The 17,808-nt window shown below is 40.0% G+C and overlaps 1 protein-coding gene across 4 annotated transcripts in view; it reads left to right on the top strand.

The window, feature by feature from the left end:
• The window catches only part of dclk1a (doublecortin-like kinase 1a), an 83,170-nt gene that overhangs the window by 20,152 nt on the left and 45,210 nt on the right, over nucleotides 1-17,808 (top strand). For all 4 annotated transcript variants that reach the window (XM_013134662.4, XM_029121041.2, XM_034293127.1 and 1 more), the window contains one exon: nucleotides 14,277-14,376. In XM_013134662.4, the coding sequence (XP_012990116.2) occupies nucleotides 14,277-14,376 (100 nt within the window). The remainder of the gene's footprint in view (nucleotides 1-14,276; nucleotides 14,377-17,808) is intronic.

Genomic DNA, 17,808 nt, shown 5'->3' on the forward strand with positions numbered 1-17,808 from the left:
TACAGTATTCTATGTTAGCAGTGTTTCCTACAGGATTCTATGTTAGTAGTGTTTCCTACAGGATTCTATGTTAGCAGTGTTCCGTACAGGATTCTATGTTTCAGTGTTTCCTACAGGAGTCTATGTTAGAAGTGTTTCCTACAGGATTCTATGTTAGCAGTGTTTCCTACAGGATTCTATGTTAGCAGTGTTTCCTACAGGATTCTATGTTAGCAGGGTTTCCTACAGGATTCTATGTTAGAAGTGTTTCCTACAGGATTCAATGTTAGCAGGATTCTATGTTAGCAGTGTTTCCTACAGGAGTCTATGTTAGAAGTGTTTCCTACAGGATTCTATGTTAGCAGTGTTTCCTACAGGATTATATGTTAGCAGTGTTTCCTACAGGATTCTATGTTAGCAGGGTTTCCTACAGGATTCTATGTTAGAAGTGTTTCCTACAGGATTCTATGTTAGCAGTATTCTATGTTAGCAGTGTTTCCTACAGGATTCTATGTTAGCAGTGTTTCCTACAGGAGTCTATGTTAGCAGGATTCTATGTTAGCAGTGTTTCCTGCAGGATTCTGTTAGCAGTGTTTCCTACAGGATTCTATGTTAACAGTATTTCCTTTAGGATTGTGTTAGCAGTGTTTCCTCCAGGATTCTATGTTAGCAGTGTTTCCTTCAGGATTTTGTTAGCAGTGTTTCCTACAGGATTCTATGTTAGCATTGTTTCTTACAACAATTCTATGTTAGCAGTGTTTCATTCAGGATTCTACGATAGTAGTGTAATAAACTGTTGACCTAAGAACTGTTCCTCATGGTATAGGTAAAAAACAACAAACAAAGAACTAACTTTTTTGCTTCACCAGCTACTGTGGCCAGTGAATTGACAATTGTTTCTAAATAATACATGAGTTTCTAGTTACAAGTAATGTGATGTTTTGCTAAATTTCACCCAAATCTTGCAACTTCAGTTTTAGAAAAATATCACTGATTAGACAAATGTTTTAGCTACCCCTTTAAGGACATGTGGTGACCTTGGTAATGGAACTAACAGCATTTGCTGTTCGAGAATGTATTATCAATCGCGAGCAGTGTTGCCAGATGGTGATGTTTCCCGCACAATTGTGCAGACAAAAATGGGCTTGGCACGTTGATTTAAATAGAAAAAAATAGAAAAAATAGTGTTTGGGTGTTTCTTTTGTGGAGTCCGTGGATGATTGACAGGATACTGTCATTTAAGTCTGGCAACCTGCTCGCGAGCTTGAATCTGACTGCAGTAGGCCTAACATGACATCTTCACTAGAAGTAGTGGTTTTAACTCTAATTATAATAACCTAGCTTGTGAACAAAACAATTAAAAACAAGAAACACGGTAGGCTACAGTGCGCATATGTTGTTGCTGTCACTGTGTGCAGTTGTAATAGGGACAGCAAGTCTCATTACAGTTCAAAGTTTTTGGAACTTGCTCCTCCATTTTCATGGAAATAAACAGCAGCAAAACACATCTGTAATATTGGTTAAAGTTAGCTCCTGTTGGCTAGCACTACATGAGATTGGGTGCTACTTTCACTAATGAATTTTGTCAGGTTTATATTTAAAATACTTGTGGCGTTCAACAACGAGCAGTGTTAGAGTTGCTAATTACTGAACAGAGTGTGAGTGTGTTTGTGTGTCTGTATACAGTCTCATTCTGGCAGATGGACAGCATTCAGAGCCATCTGTACACTTTTTTCCCAGTCTGCTCCCACCAACACGTGTATACACAGACACACACGCACCCACACACACACACACACACACACACACATATCCTTTCGCATTCTGTCTAGTCCGCTCCTACCAACACGTGTATACACACACATACGCACACATCGGGAAAATAGGACAGAGAGGGGCTGGAAAATGAAAGAGGGAGGGGAGGGACAGGATTGAGCGGAACAGTGGAGTATATTTGGTCATTCTAGAACAGTAGAGTATTTTGGGTCATTCTAGAACAGTAGAGTATTTGGGTCATTCTAGAACAGAAGAGTACATTGTGTCATTTTAGAACAGTAGAGTATATTTGGGTAATTCTAGAACACTAGAGTATATTTGGTCATTCTAGAACTGTTGAGTACATTGGGTTATTCTAGAACAGAAGCGTTTATTGGGTCATTCTAGAACCATAGGGTACATTGGGTCATTCTAGAACAGTAGAGTGTATTGGGGCAGTCTAGACCAGTAGAGAACGTTGAGTCAGTCTGGAACAGTAGAAGATTATGGGTCATTCTAGAACAGCAGGGGACATTGGGTCCATCTAGAAGTGTTATGGTTATGAAGTATCAATATGATAGAAATGTATGGTTATGAAATATCAATGATAGAAGTGTTATGGTTATGAAGTATCAATATGATAGAAGTGTTATGGTTAAGTAGTGTCAATATGATATAATGGTTATGGTTATGAATTATCAATATGATTGAAGTGTTATCGTTATTTTGTCTCTATTGCCAGGCTTAGAAATAGCATTGATGTTTACTTATATTTATTGAAGAGTCTTTTCAATAGGTTTCAGCTTTGTAATTATTTGATTGGGCCAGGTTGTCTACTTCCTTTTGACTCCTAATCCAGTGTTGCTTGTTATCTCTATCTCCTCCTGGTCTCTACACCTCCTTCTCTTTCTCCCATTCTTCTATTTTCTTGTCGTAATTCTGTTCTGAAGCTCTCCTCTCCTCACCATTCCTTCTCAAATCCTACTCCTCTCTTCTTCCTCCATTTGTCTGTATTCTCTACTCTCCTCTTCCTCTGTATCTTCTGTCAACTCATGGTACTGCCCTTAGACTTCGGAAACACAGGAATATTTCCTGTAATATTTGTATGCTAATGCTATGTAAATCCTGACATTACAACACAGGGTGTTTCATATCTAAAGTCTGCTTAAAGGTGATCTAGTTTCAGAGAATCTTAGACCGAGGATTGTGTTGCACATCAATATATCTGTCTCAGGTTGCAGCCATACTGTTTAATTTTACACCATGGTTTAGTTTGACAAACACTGTCACCTAGTTCTGTTCTGTGACAGACGTTGGGAAAATTAGTCTAGATAAACACAACTTGGTCTCTTCGCCTGATATCTCTATATTACCTTTCTCACTATTTATTTTGTCCATCTGTAAGGGCTTTGCTGGCATAGCAAATATTTCTTTGGACTCACCAAGTGAAAGATGAGAAAAATATAAATAAGTAATTTGAAAAAAAGTCTAAAAACAGTGTTGTATCAATGTGCAAATGTTTTTTTAGTTTGAATGTTTAGGGAAAAATAGATAAATACTGGTTAGTCTCTCTCAACTTAGTGAGCATCAGCCCCCCTCTTTGTTTCTCTCCTCTCTGTCTGTTTCTTTGTTCCTCTGTTTCTCTTTCTGTCTGTCACTCGCTGTCTGTCATCACACCACATCCTCTCCTTTTCAACAACTACCATAGTTGTTTCTTAGCAAATATCGAGCAGTCAAACCTAGTATTTATCCAATCACTGCCCAGTTAATTTCTTGTGCTGACCTATCACAGCAGAGAGAACGCTGATCACTGTCATTAAGCCCAAAGACAACACTCACAACATAGCTTTCTCCCTGGCTCAGAGAGTGTGTGTCTGCCGGACTACTCTGGTGTTTCAATCTCTGTATTATGCAGTTTCTTCCTTGTTTTGTGTTTTTACCTCCCACTAATGCTTTTTAACGTTTCAAATCAGTGACATAACTTCCTCTGGAGTATTTTAAGGTTTTGCATTGATTTGTGTATCTGATCATTTGCCACCTTGACCCATTTAGTCAGGCATTGTTCAGCCAAGTTCTCAGTCCATCAGCAGTACCTAGAGATTCCACAACAAACGTGGCAGGTTTCTGTATATACCTCTGACATTAAAATCAGCAAATTGTGAAAAATGGGTTGGATCATCATTAATTAAATTTGCCTTATAGTTTTATTATTCATTCATTGTGATTGATTGCACTTCATGACACAATCCACTGCTTAATAATGAAAGATAATTGTACAAAACATTAAAACAATTTTAACCACAGTCCAATAAAATATATTTATCACATTTACAGTGGGAAGATCAAGTATTTGATATGCTGATTTTGCAGGATTGTAGAATTTTATTATTTTTTATTATAGGTACTCTTCAACTGTGAGTGACGGAATCTAAAACAAAAATTCAGAAAATCACACTGTATGATTTTTAAGTAATTAATTTGCATTTTATGTATACATAAGTATTTGATACATCAGAAAAGCAGAACTTAATATTTGGTACAGAAACCTTTGTTTGCAATTACAGAGATCATACTTTTACTGTAGTTCTTGACCAGGTCTGCACACACTACAGCAGGGATTTTGGCCCAGTCCTCCATACAGACCTTCTCTAGATCCTTCTGGTTTCGGGGCTGTCGCTGGGCAATACAGACTTTCAGCTCCCTCCAAATATTTTCAATTGGGTTCAGGTCTGGCTAGGCCACTCCAGGACCTAGAGATGTTTCTTACGGAGCCACTCCTTAGTTGAAAAAAAAAAATACAGACATCTACATGCTTTGTAAATAGGAAAACCTGCAAAATCGGCAGTGTATCAAATACTTGTTCTCCCCACTGTATTTTATAAAACCATTTTACATCAGCAGTTGTTACGAAGTGCTTTTACCACCGATATATCTGCTTTTTATTAAACATTTTTTTATCAACTTCAATTAAGCCCAGTAATAATATGCTATTCTGTCTAAATAAAGAATTGACGTAAGAAGTTTACAGAGAACATTATCTGTAAGCGCTTATCAGCAACAGTACTTAACATATAACCCATTTGCGTTTATCTGCATGCACTGAAAGCTCCTTATACATGCATAAAAAAACACAGCAAGTCTTCGGTAAAAAAAGGCCAATATTCAGTTTGCAGAAGGGCTTTGGATTTTCTGAGTGACTCCCTTCTGTTTTTACACGCATTTCCGATATCACCACATTTACACTGAACATTCAATTCATACAATCTCCACACACCAAGTATAATTTTTTGGTTTCATTGTACAGGATACAATTTGATTATTAATGCCGGATAAATTAGTTGATGTATTGCTTGGACGTCTGATTATATACAACTGATGGATTACATTATGTATGAGATTAATAATGCCAGAGCAGTTATGTGGACTTCGTTACGCTTGTGTGGTATCCTTACAATGCGTAGAGTCAGCTGTACCACAGATTTCCATTTTTACCTCAAACACTTTTCTGAGTTTTTCGTAGAAATATAACATTTAAAAATCACCCTATGATGGGGAGTGCCAGCTGTTTTTCTTGTGTTACCTGACCAGATAATATCCCCTACATGTGTTCTCAAGTCTCACCAAGAGTCTCTGAAGAACAGAAACCAGGGCCGACTCCATGGAAATAGTTTGTAATCATTGCCACCATGTGGTGGAGGTAGGTATTACAATCTGTGTAATTGAAATGGACTTCAGGGTTTTTCCCTTAGACGGCGCAGTCTCCATCACTATGGAACTCATTCCACCAGTCAAAATGTTTTAAATACTACAGTGGGGAGAACAAGTATTTGATGCACTGCCGATTTTGCAGGTTTTCCCACTTACAAAGCATGTAGAAGTCTGTAATTTTTATCATAGGTACTCTTCAACTGTGAGTGATGGAATCTAAAACAAAAATCCAGAAAATCACCTTGTATGATTTTTAAGTAATTAATTTGCATTCTATTGCATGACATAAGTATTTGATACATCAGAAAAGCAGAACTTAATATTTGGTACAAAAACCTTTGTTTGCAATTACAGAGATCATATGTTTCCTGTAGTTCTTGACCAGGTTTGCACACTGCAGCAGGGATTTTGGCCCACTCCTCCATACAGACCTTCTCCAGGTTTCAGGTTTCGGGGCTGTTGCTGGGCAATACAGACTTTCAGCTCCCTCCAAAGATGTTCTATTGGTTTCAGGTCTGGAGACTGGCTAGGCCACTTTAGGACCTTGAGATGCTTCTTACAGAGCCACTCCTTAGTTGCCCTGGCTGTGTGTTTCGGGTCGTTGTCATGCTGGAAGACCCAGCCACGACCCATCTTCAATGCTCTTACTGAGGGGAGGAGGTTGTTGGCCAAGATCCCGCGATACATGGCCCCATCCATCCTCCCCTCAATACGGTGCAGTCGTCCTGTCCCCTTTGCAGAAAATATCCCCAAACAATTATGTTTCCACCTCCATGCTTCACAGCGAGTGGAGTTTAGCCCAAAAAGCTCTATTTTTGTCTCATCAGACCACATGACCTTCTCCCATTCCTCCTCTGGATAATCCAGATGGTCATTGGAAAACTTCAGACGGGCCTGGACATGCGCTGGCTTGAGCAGGGGGACCTTGCGTGCGCTGCAGGAATTTAATCCATGAAGGCGTAGTGTGTTACTAATGGTTTTCTTTGAGACTGTGGTCCCAGCTCTCTTCAGGTCATTGACCAGGTCCTGCCGTGTAGTTCTGTGCTGATCCCTCACCTTCCTCATGATCATTGATGCCCCACGAGGTGAGATCTTGCATGGAGCCCCAGACCGAGGGAGATTGACCGTCATCTTGAACTTCTTCCATTTTCTAATAATTGCACCAACAGTTGTTGCCTTCTCACCAAGCTGCTTGCCTATTGTCCTGTAGCCCATCCCAGCCTTGTGCAGGTCTACAATTTTATCCCTGATGTCCTTACACAGTTCTCTGGTCTTGGCCATTGTGGAGAGGTTGGAGTCTGTTTGATTAAGTGTGAGGACAGGTGTCTTTAATACAGGTAACGAGGTCAAACAGATGCAGTTAATGAGTGGAGAACAGGAGGGCTTCTTAAAGAAACTAACAGGTTTGTGAGAGCCGGAATTCTTACTCGTTGGTAGGTGATCAAATACTTATATCATGCAATAAAATGCAAATTAATTATTACAAATTATACATTGTGATTTTCTGGATTTTTGTTTTAGATTCTGTCTCTCACAGTTGAAGAGTACCTATGATAAAAAATTCAAGACCTCCACATGCTTTGTTAGTAGGAAAACCTGCAAAATGGACAGTGTATCAAATTCTTGTTCTCCCCACTGTACATATTTCTTAAATTAAAAGTTTGTTGTGGAAGTTTTTGGGTAGCTGCTTCAGCCTTTCATTCAATTTTGAGGAATGTATTTTTGACGTTTGTCTTACTCAAACATAAGGAGTAATGAATTTATACATTCGTTTAGTCTGTTTAACCACATACATTTATTTTATGCCCACTAGATGGCAGAATCCAAGGAGGAATTAATCATGTGTCCTAAAAAGACAAAAGCAAGCAAGATATTCTCTATTATCCTATGTATCTGCTGTTTCTCTGAAGATCCTGGGAAAATCTGAAATTCATGTTCCTTGTGCTATTTGTCTTCACACCTTTCTCAGTACCTATTGGAGGAGGACGTGAGGGAGGAGGGTCACCTGGGTTTCTGATCCAATTAAATGCTTTCCCTGGGGGTTGTGTTGGGCTGAGGTAGCATTGTGTGCGCAGAGAATGCACTGTATCAGATGGAGTCCTATTCTCTCCCTAGGGTTTTTCCTTGATTTTCAACCCCTTCGCTTGCACTCTCCCTCTCTCCCTCTCTCCCTCTCTCTCGCTGTAAATATTTTTCGCACTCTGTCTGTATCTATCATTCTCTCTCCTCTCTCCTCTCTGTCTCTCCTTCTGTCCTTCCGCCTCCCTCAGGCGTATCAGTGGATGTTGTGTAACGGAACGTGTTTCCCTGAACATTTTGTGACACCAGAAACAGCAAGGCGTCTGACCGCTGTGTACTGTGGCTGTCCTCCTGGGACAGCAGGATGTGGCCCAGGAGAAGACGACCGACAGCCACAGACAGTTGCCAGCAGCATCACCATGGAAACCCCCCCCCCCGCCCCCCTTTGCGCCCGTGTGTCTTCCACAGTTTGAGGACTTCTGAGGGTTTCTTAGAGGGTGGCCTACATCAGCAGGTCTCCTGTTCCCCTCTCCCCGCTCTGTCGTGTCTACATACTTTCCCGGTTTTGATGTCTCTGTCCGTCACTCGTTTTGTCCTCACTCTTCCCCTCTACTCCCTCAGCCCTTCTCTGTGTTCTTTTTCCCCTCTCCCGCGCTCTTTTCTTCTTTGTTCCTTTCTCCGCTGCTTTTGTATTTCTTCTTTCCTTATTCCCTGTCTATTCCCGTCTCCCTCCCCCTCAACCAGCTTTCTTCATTATTATTGTTCTCTCATCCTTAGGTACTTTTAGGTTGTTTTTCTATCTACTTTTTTCTGTTCAGTAGGTGTATATAGGACAGAGCTGTTTCTGAGGGGTCTGACTGTTTCCACAAATATCCCAGAGTGAAAAACAAACAACTTTAGATGATAGATCTGGTATATGATATAGTTGGAACTTTAATGATAGTGGAACTATCATTAAAGATAAGAATTTTTTCAACTCAAACGCTGGGATTCTGTAGAAAGGGCACTGCCTTCTAATTATATGGTACTTGGTTCTAAAGATAAGCTGGTGATTGTTCTTAAATGTGGCTTTGGGAAATCGAAAGTTGTGTTGGTGAAACAGGTAAACCTAGCAAAGTTATGTACAGTGGATATAAAAAGTCTACACACCCCAGTTAAAATGTCAGGTTTGTGTTATGTAAAAGAATGAGACAAAGATAAATCATGTCAGAACTTTTTTCACTTTTAATGTAACCTATAAGGTGAACAATTGAAATGAAAAACAAACTGAAATCTTTGCGGGGGGAAAATGAAAAATAAAAACCTTACAATAACCTGGTTGCATTAGTGTGCACACCCTCTTGTAACTGGGGATGTGGCTGAGTTCAGAATTAACCAATCACATTCAAACTCATGCTAAATACAAGTCATTACACACCTGCCATCATTTAAAGTGACTCTGATTAATGACAAATAAAGTTCAGCTGTTCTAGTAGGATTTTCCTGCCATTTTCTTAGTTGCATCGAAGAGCAAAAGCCAGGGTCCGCAGAGACCTTCCAATATATCAGAGGGATCTCATTGTTGAAAGATTTCAGTCAGGAGAAGGGTACAAAATAATTTCCAAAGCATTAGATATACCATGGAACACAGTGAAGACACTCATCATCAAGTGGAGAAAATATGGCACAACAGAGACATTACCAAGAACTAGACGTCCCTCCAAAAAGACGAGAAGAAAACTGGTCAGGGAGGCTTCCAAGAGGCCTGCAGCAACATTAAAGGAACTGCAGGAATTTCTGGCAAGTACTGGCTGTGTGCTACATATGACAACAATCTCCCGTATTCTTCATATAAATGGGCTATGGGTTAGCGTGGTAATATGGAAGCGTTTTCTTACAAAGAACAACATCCAAGCCTGGCTGAAGTTTGCAAAAACCAAAATCAAGTTCCTTAAAAGCACGTGGGAAAATGTGTTATGGTCTGATGAAACCAAGGTTGAACTTTTTTGGCCATAATTCCAAAAGGTATGTTTGGCGTAAAAACAACACTACACATCACACAAAGAACACCATACACACAGTGAAGCATGGTGGTGGCAGCATCATGCTTTAGGACTGTTTTTCTTCAGCTGGAACCTTAGTCTGGGTGGAGGGAATTATGAACATTTCCAAATACCAGGCAATTTTGACACAAAACCTTCAGGTGTCCGTTAGAAAGCTGAAGATGAAGTTCACCTTTAAGCATGAAAACGTCCCAAAGCATACATCCAAATCCACAAAAGCATGGCTTCACCAGAAGAAGATAAACGTTTTGGAATGGCCCAGTCAGAGCCCAGACCTGAATCCAATTGAACATCTGTGGGGTGATATGAAAGAGGGCTGTGCACAGGAGATGTCCTCGCAATCTGACAGATTTGGAGAGTGGGCAAATATTGCCACATCAAGATGTGCCATGCTAATTGACTCCTACCCAAAAAGGCTGAGTGCTGTAATAAAATCAAAAGGTGCTTCAACAAAGTATTAGTTTAAGGGTGTGCACACTTATGCAACCAGGTTATTGTGAGTTTTCTATTCTTCCCCCTCAAAGATTTCAGTTTTTCTATTGAATTGTATACGTTATAGGTCACATTAAAGGTGGAAAAAGTTCTGACATGATTTATCTTTGTCTCATTCTTTTACATCACAAGCATCTGGCATTTTAACAGGTGTGTAGATCCTTTCATTTTTGTTTTACAGTGTGGCTGGGCTATTGTGTAGCAGGTGAATGGTGATTACACATTTCTAAAATAGAAACCAAGTTCTTATGTGTCTACATAAAAAAAAAAGTTGAATGTGATCACAGACATAGTGGTCTAAGTGAAGTTAATCACAGATATATGACCTGAAATAAGTTAATCACATATATATGGCTTTAATGGAGGTCATTATTAAAATATGCCCAAAATGAAGTCACAGACATTTGATGTAGCAAACGCGACATATGACTTAAATCAAGATAATCAACGACATATGACTTAATTTGAGTTAGACAATGACATATGACTTAAATTAAGATAATCAACGACATATGACTTAAATGTAGTTAATCAATGACATATGACTTAAATTATGATAATCAAAATAATTTGACTTCTATTAAGATAATCAGCGACATATGACTTAAATTTAGTAAATCAACGACATATGACTTAAATTAAGATAATTAACGACATATGACATAAATTAATTAAATTAAACTGTCATCTATCATCTATATGTTGTCTAACTGTCAAACTGTCTTCAATCATTTATCATCTGTCATCTAAATGTCATCTAACTTTAATTTACAGTGGGGAGACCAAGTATCTGATACACTGCTGATTTTGCAGGTTTTCCCACTTACAAAGCATGTAGAAGTCTGTACTTTTTTATCATAGGTACACTTCAACTGTGAAAGATGGAATCTAAAACAAAATCCAGATAATCACATTTTATGATTTTTAAGTAATTAATTTGCATTTTATTGCATGACATAAGTATTTGATACATCAGAAAAGCAGAACTTTATATTTGGTACAGAAACCTTTGTTTGCAATTACAGAGATCACATGTTTCCTGTAGTTCTTGACCAGGTTTGCACACACTGCAGCAGGGATTTTGGCCCACTCCTCCATACAGACCTTCTCCAGGTTTCAGGTTTCGGGGCTGTCGCTGGGCAATACGGACTTTCAGCTTCCTCCAAAGATTTTCTATTGGTTTCAGGTCCGGAGACTGGCTAGGCCACTCCAGGACCTTGAGATGCATCTTATGGAGCCACTCCTTAGTTGCCCTGGTTGTGTGTTTCGGGTCGTTTTCATGCTGGAAGACCCACCCACAACCCATCTTCAATGATCTTACTGAGGACGGAGGTTGTTGACCAAGATTTCACGATACATGGCCCCATCCCTCCTCCCCTAAATACGCTGCAGTCATCCTGTCTCCTTTGCAGAAAAGCATCCCCAAAGAATTATGTTTCCACCTCCATGCTTCACGGTTGGGATGGTGTTCTTGGGGTTGTACTCATCCTTCTTCTTCCTCCAAACACGGCGAGTGGAGTTTAGCTCAGAAAGCTCTATTTTTGTCTCATCAGACCACATGACCTTCTCCCATTCCTCCTCTGGATCATCCAGATGGTCATTGGCAAACTTCAGACGGGCCTGGACGTGCGCTGGCTTGAGCAGGGGGACCTTGCGTGCGCTGCAGGAATTGAATCCATGAAGGCATAGTGTGTTACTAATGGTTTTCTTTGAGACTGTGGTCCCAGCTCTCTTCAGGTCATTGACCAGGTCCTGCCGTGTAGTTCTGTGCTGATCCCTCACCTTCCTCATGATCATTGATGCCCCACGAGGTGAGATCTTGCATGGAGCCCCAAACCAAAGGAGATTGACCGTCATCTTGAACTTCTTCCATTTTCTAATAATTGCACCAACAGTTGTTGCCTTCTCACCAAGCTGCCTGCCTATTGTCCTGTAGCCCATCCCAGCCTTGTGCAGGTCTACAATTTTATCCCTGATGTCCTTACACAGCTCTCTGGTCTTGGCCATTGTGGAGAGGTTGGGGTCTGTTTGATTGAGTGTGTGGACAGGTGTCTTTTATACAGGTAACAAGTTCAAAAAAACTAACAGGTCTGTGAGAGACAGAATTCTTACTGGTTGGTAGGTGATCAAATACTTATGTCATGCAAGAAAGTGCAAATTAATTATTAAAAAATCCATACAATGTGATTTTCTGGATTTTTGTTTTAGATTCCATCTCTTACAGTTGAAGTGTACCTATGATAAAAATTATAGACCTCTAAATGCTTTCTAAGTTGGGAATCCTGCAAAATCCGCAGTGTATCAAATACTTGTTCTCCCCACTGTATGTTTAATCTAACTGTCTTCTGTCGTCTGTCATCTAACAATCATGAAACTGTCATCTGTCTTTAATCTTTCATCTAACTCTTGTATTCTAACTGCTAGCATCTCTCAAAGATACACAGGATTGGAAGAATAAATGTCTGTTGGATTGATCAGAGTTTGTAGAGTTGCTAAATGATACAGATCTCATGTGCTCCCATTCTGTGACTCAGCCAGCAGTCACTGAAATTTCACAAGACATTTGATTCATCCATGAGGTTCATTAAATCACTAAGAAAAGTATTATTGTCCTTATTTCCCTTTCATCCAAACATCAAACAATGTCTGTGATCCAAACATTATCATGGGACAGTCATAATCATTATACATATTATTATGAAACCAGAATAACGCACACACACGCAAACCAACACCCACACACACACACACACACACACACACACACAAACAACGGCTGTCCCGCTGTAATTTAACAGTTACATAAGACAATCACTGAGTTTGGTTCTCAGCTTCCCAGCTGACAATCCTATTAACTCTCGCTTGTTAAAGTAGGACACACAGAATCAAACACACTCACACACAAATACACAGTCCCTATATTCCAGTAGATGGTGGGGTGTTATTAATGCCGGGCATCAATTAGTGTGGCTGTTGTTTTGAGGACGATTCTCTGATAATGGAATCAAAACAGATTCAAACTTGTTAATCGTTAAGGAAACACATTAACAGTAGAGCTCTAACACTGTGTTTGTGTGTATGATGCCATTAGAGACAATACAGTTGTCACAATGTTTACCAGACTTAATGTTGACTCAAACTCCTGTACAGATGCTGTATCTTAAATTATGTAAAAAAAAATTTTTATTGACACTTTGTTTGAGGTTGGCAGTTCTTTCGTCAGGGCAAATCAAGTCTGACCTTTTTTAAAGTGGAAATTATGAATGTAATTAGCCCTTAATATGCATCTTGAAATTAAAATGTACCATATGTCCATCCCTCAGATATCCTTAGGACCTGCCTACAGGGCTTCCATTAGACATGCTCCATCTGTACATAACAGGTCATTAGTAGGGAAATGAACGGATGCTACTGCTTCCAGGACTGTCCAAAGGGGGCTCATACTGTTACCCGTGTCCGTGAGGGAATGTAGGTGCTCTGTTGTCAGTAATGAGTGATGTAACAGGGATCAGCCTGATGTGATGCTGAACGTAGTCCGTAGATTTGCGTTAGTGTTCTGTCAATGAACAGGTCTGTAGCTGGTCTGTTAATTACCACAGGTCTGTAGGTGTTCAATGCCTTCACTCCGGCCCTTCATGTTGAAGCGTAACACAACATGAGAAATGTCTGAGATCATAGTTCTGTAGGACGCCAGAGCATGTAGAACAGTGAGAGGTCACAGCCACCAAGGGATGTTGCAGCTGAATGAAAACATTAAACCTATTTGAATTAAAAGGCATTAAAAAGCCTTTTAGCAGTTTTTGCATGACAAAAGATTTAGTTATATGGTGCTGAATCTACTGTGTCTCACTGTGGCTGTGTGACTGTCTCTCTCTGTGTTTATGTGTCTGTTTGAGAGAGTGTGATGTGATGATTGTTTTGTAAGAGAGGAAATGTACAAAACATATAATTGGGGAGTCTGACCTCTGACCCTAGAACAGGGACAATCATGCAAAATGAAGACATTTGGGACATCCTCACTTTCACAAGTAGCTTTATTTGATCTAGGGTTGGGTTTAGGTGTTACGGTTGGATTTAAGGAAAACCAACATGTTTGTCAGTGTGTTTGTCAGTATGTGTCTGAGTATTTGAGTGTGTATCTACATATGTGTCTGTCTGTGTGTCAGTATTAATCTATGAAAGTATGTTTGTCAGTGTGTCAGTCAGTGTGTGTGTGTGTGTGTGTGTGTGTGTGTGTGTGCCATTGTGGCCTATAACCCTCATGTCTCTGTGTCCTACCAGGTGACATGTCTTCAGGACTTCTTTGGGGATGAAGACATATTTGTGGCCTGCGGACCGGAGAAATACCGTTACCAAGACGACTTTCAGCTGGAGGAGAGCGGTGAGACCCCACTTCTCCTGTCTGTGACTGTGTGTGTATAGGTTGTCCTAGATTCTCCAGATATCCTCATAAGTACAGTAACCCATGGCGAATAATAACTAGTGAGGACATTCTGTATAGTATAATAACCCACAGTAAATCATGACTAGTGAGGACATTCTGTATAGTATAATAACCCATGGTAAATCATGACTAGTGAGGACATTCTGAATAGTATAATAACCCACGGTAAATCATGACTAGTGAGGACATTCTGTGTATTATAATAACCCATGGTAAATCATGACTAGTGGGGACATACTTTACAGATTTCCGTCACTAGTCATAATTTACCATGGGCTATGTACTGATGACAGAATATTACACACATTTGTGCAGTGTGTCAAAACATTGACTTTTCTGTCTTTTCTTTGTGATTGTTTTTATTTCAATTGATTTGACAACAAACCCATGTTGCTGTAAAAGTTACTTTTTTGCATCAAGACTTCTTCATTGATCACACTCTTGATTATGGGATAGATATTATGGAAATTATTTTCATTCTATGGGTAGTGTACATCAAGAGTTTTACCTAATGGAAAAACCGTGAAATAAACTATAATAGATTACCAATAGCACTTCAAAGAAAGAGGTAATGTGTCTTACATTGTTTGTTCTTGGACTAACCTTAGTAGTTGAATCAATGATCTTGTTCTGACGGTTATACTGAAATATTAACAAACCGTTTTTTTTAATGCAGGATTTAATGGGTTTCAAGTATGATCAGTTTGGAGTTTTTTAATCAGAGTTTTGAATGACCACACCACACTGTTGATAAGAGCACCATACCATAAAAACTTTTTGTAAAATACATCCACCTTTAATAATTAACAACTGAACAAACACATTTCAGAAGCCTTTTTCCTGACCTGAACTTCTCTCCATCATCTCTCTTTCTCTCTCTCTCTGTTTCTATCGCTCCGTGCCCCATGTCTTTTTTCTCTCCCTCCTCCAATTCCCTCCTACAAAGTAATTATCCCACAGTTCATTAATTCGCCCCCATCGCTTTCAGTCCTCGGTTTTTTTCTCCTTGTGTATTTGTTTGCTGTCCCTTCCATTTAGGCACCCTCCCATCCTCCCTCTCTCATCCATCATTCCTCTTTCCATTTATCCATTCTACCCATCCATCTCTCCATCCATCCATTCTACCCATCCATCTCTCCATCCATCCATTAATCCCTACCTCTTGTCATCCATCCTTCTTTCTATTAATCCATCTCTCTCTTCATTCATCATCATATCCTCTCTGTCCATCCATCCATCTATATATCCATTTCATCCATCTACTCGTTGCTCTATCCTCTTATTAATCCCATCCATTTCTATCCATGTCTCTCTATCCATCTCTCTCAGTCCATGTCTCTCTATCATGTCTCTCTATGCATGTCTCTCTATCCATGTCTCTCTCTATCCATGTCTCTCTATCCATGTCTCTCTATCCATGTCTCTCTATGCATGTCTCTCTCTATCCATGTCTCTCTATGCATGTTTCTCTCTATGCATGTCTCTCTATCCATGTCTCTCTCTATGCATGTCTCTCTCTATCCATGTCTTTCTGTCCATATCTCTCTATCCATGTCTCTCTCTATGCATGTCTCTCCATCCGTATCTTTCTATCCATGTCTCTCTATCCATGTCTCTCTATGCATGTCTCTCTCTATCTGTGTCTTTCTATCCATGTCTCTCTATCCATGTCTCTCTATCCATGTCTCTCTCTATCCATGTCTCTCTATCCATGTCTCTCTCTATCCATGTCTCTCTCTATCCATGTCTCTCTATGCATGTCTCTCTCTATCTGTGTCTTTCTATCCATGTCTCTCTATCCATGTCTCTCTCTATCCATGTCTCTCTCTATCTGTGTCTTTCTATCCATGTCTCTCTCTATCCATGTCTCTCTATCCATGTCTCTCTCTATCCATGTCTCTCTCTATCCGTGTCTTTCTATCCATGTCTCTCTCTATCCATGTCTCTCTATCCATCTTCAATCCATCTGTCAATTCTTCCATCCATCTCTTCATTTATCCATCCTTCCTGTTTTTTCTGATCAGAAGTCTGTAGTGTGTCCCATTAATGATGCTCCTCAAGGCCCTTCAGATTCTCCCTCATGAAGTGTCCTACTAAACGTCCTCCCAGGTGCATGGAGTCTTACATAGACCGTCCCCCTGACATGAGGCTGAACATTAGCCTCTGACTTGACTCTCTGCTCATCTATTCATTCCTCGCTCTTTTTTCTCTACTTTTCTCTCACCCAAATGTTTCTCCATCTCCATCTCTCTCTTTCTCTGACTCCCTCTAACTCTTACTTTTTTTCTTTTTTGTGTTTCTCAAGTTTGTTTTCGGTCTCTTGCTGGTTTTCTCTCTCTCTCACCCTCATCATTTCATTGCCCCCAATTTGTCTCTCTTTCTCCATCCAAGTATTTTCTCTTTCTTCTCCCTATTCGTCTCTTTTTCATTTCCCCTTCTATCTCTCTTCATGCCTACCTATCTGTTTTTCACATTTCATCTCTCTCTTTCTCCCCTAACCACCTCTCTGTCCTTTACCTCTTTATCTATCCCTCTCTCTCTGTGTGGAGATGTTCTCAGGAATAAAATAAATACATGATCAGTTCTTGTTAAATATTCTAGTTTTATCTTTTGGATGTGTGTCAAGTATGTCGTTAATATTATTTCAGTTCTCTTGACATGTAATCTAGTTCTAGATTTCTCAAGTGTCTCTAGAATGTCATTAATATCTGTTGAGTTCTCTGGTTTTGTGTCTCAGTTTTATGTAACAGAAGAGTCTGCACAACGGAAGGAATATCTATCTCCCTCCTGCGTTCAGCTTTCCAACTGTCTGTGTCCTAGAACAGCACAGAACATTCTGTCTGGCCCCTGTTCCCTGCTGACCCCGCCTCTCTGTCTCACACACACACATACACACACACACTCAGGCAGTGGCACACATAGACACACATACACACTCTCTACTGTGTCTGGAGTGCACACCTCCCCCTATTCTTCACACTTCTAACAGCCGTGTTCCACTGTTTCCTCCTGTAATTTTAACAGCCATGGAGGGGGGCAGGTGGGGGGGGGGTGTATGGAGTGGGGGGGGGGTGAGAGATGACAACTGCAGGGAGGCAGACAGACAGAAGGAAGGAATAAAGAGTAAAGACATAATGTGAGACAGATGGAAATATTTTTTATTTTACCACTAGCTTGGCTGAATTTCCAATCTACTTCATTGGCACCATTCTGCTTAATGTCCAGCTACTTCACTGGATACCATTTTGCTTAATGTCCAGCTACTTCACTGGATACCATTCTGCTTAATATCCAGCTACTTCACTGGTTACCATTCTGCTGAATGTCCAGCTACTTCACAGGATACTGTTCTGCTGAATGTCCAGCTAC

The sequence above is a fragment of the Esox lucius genome, chromosome 7, assembly GCF_011004845.1.
Source record: "Esox lucius isolate fEsoLuc1 chromosome 7, fEsoLuc1.pri, whole genome shotgun sequence".
Lineage (NCBI taxonomy): Eukaryota > Metazoa > Chordata > Actinopteri > Esociformes > Esocidae > Esox > Esox lucius.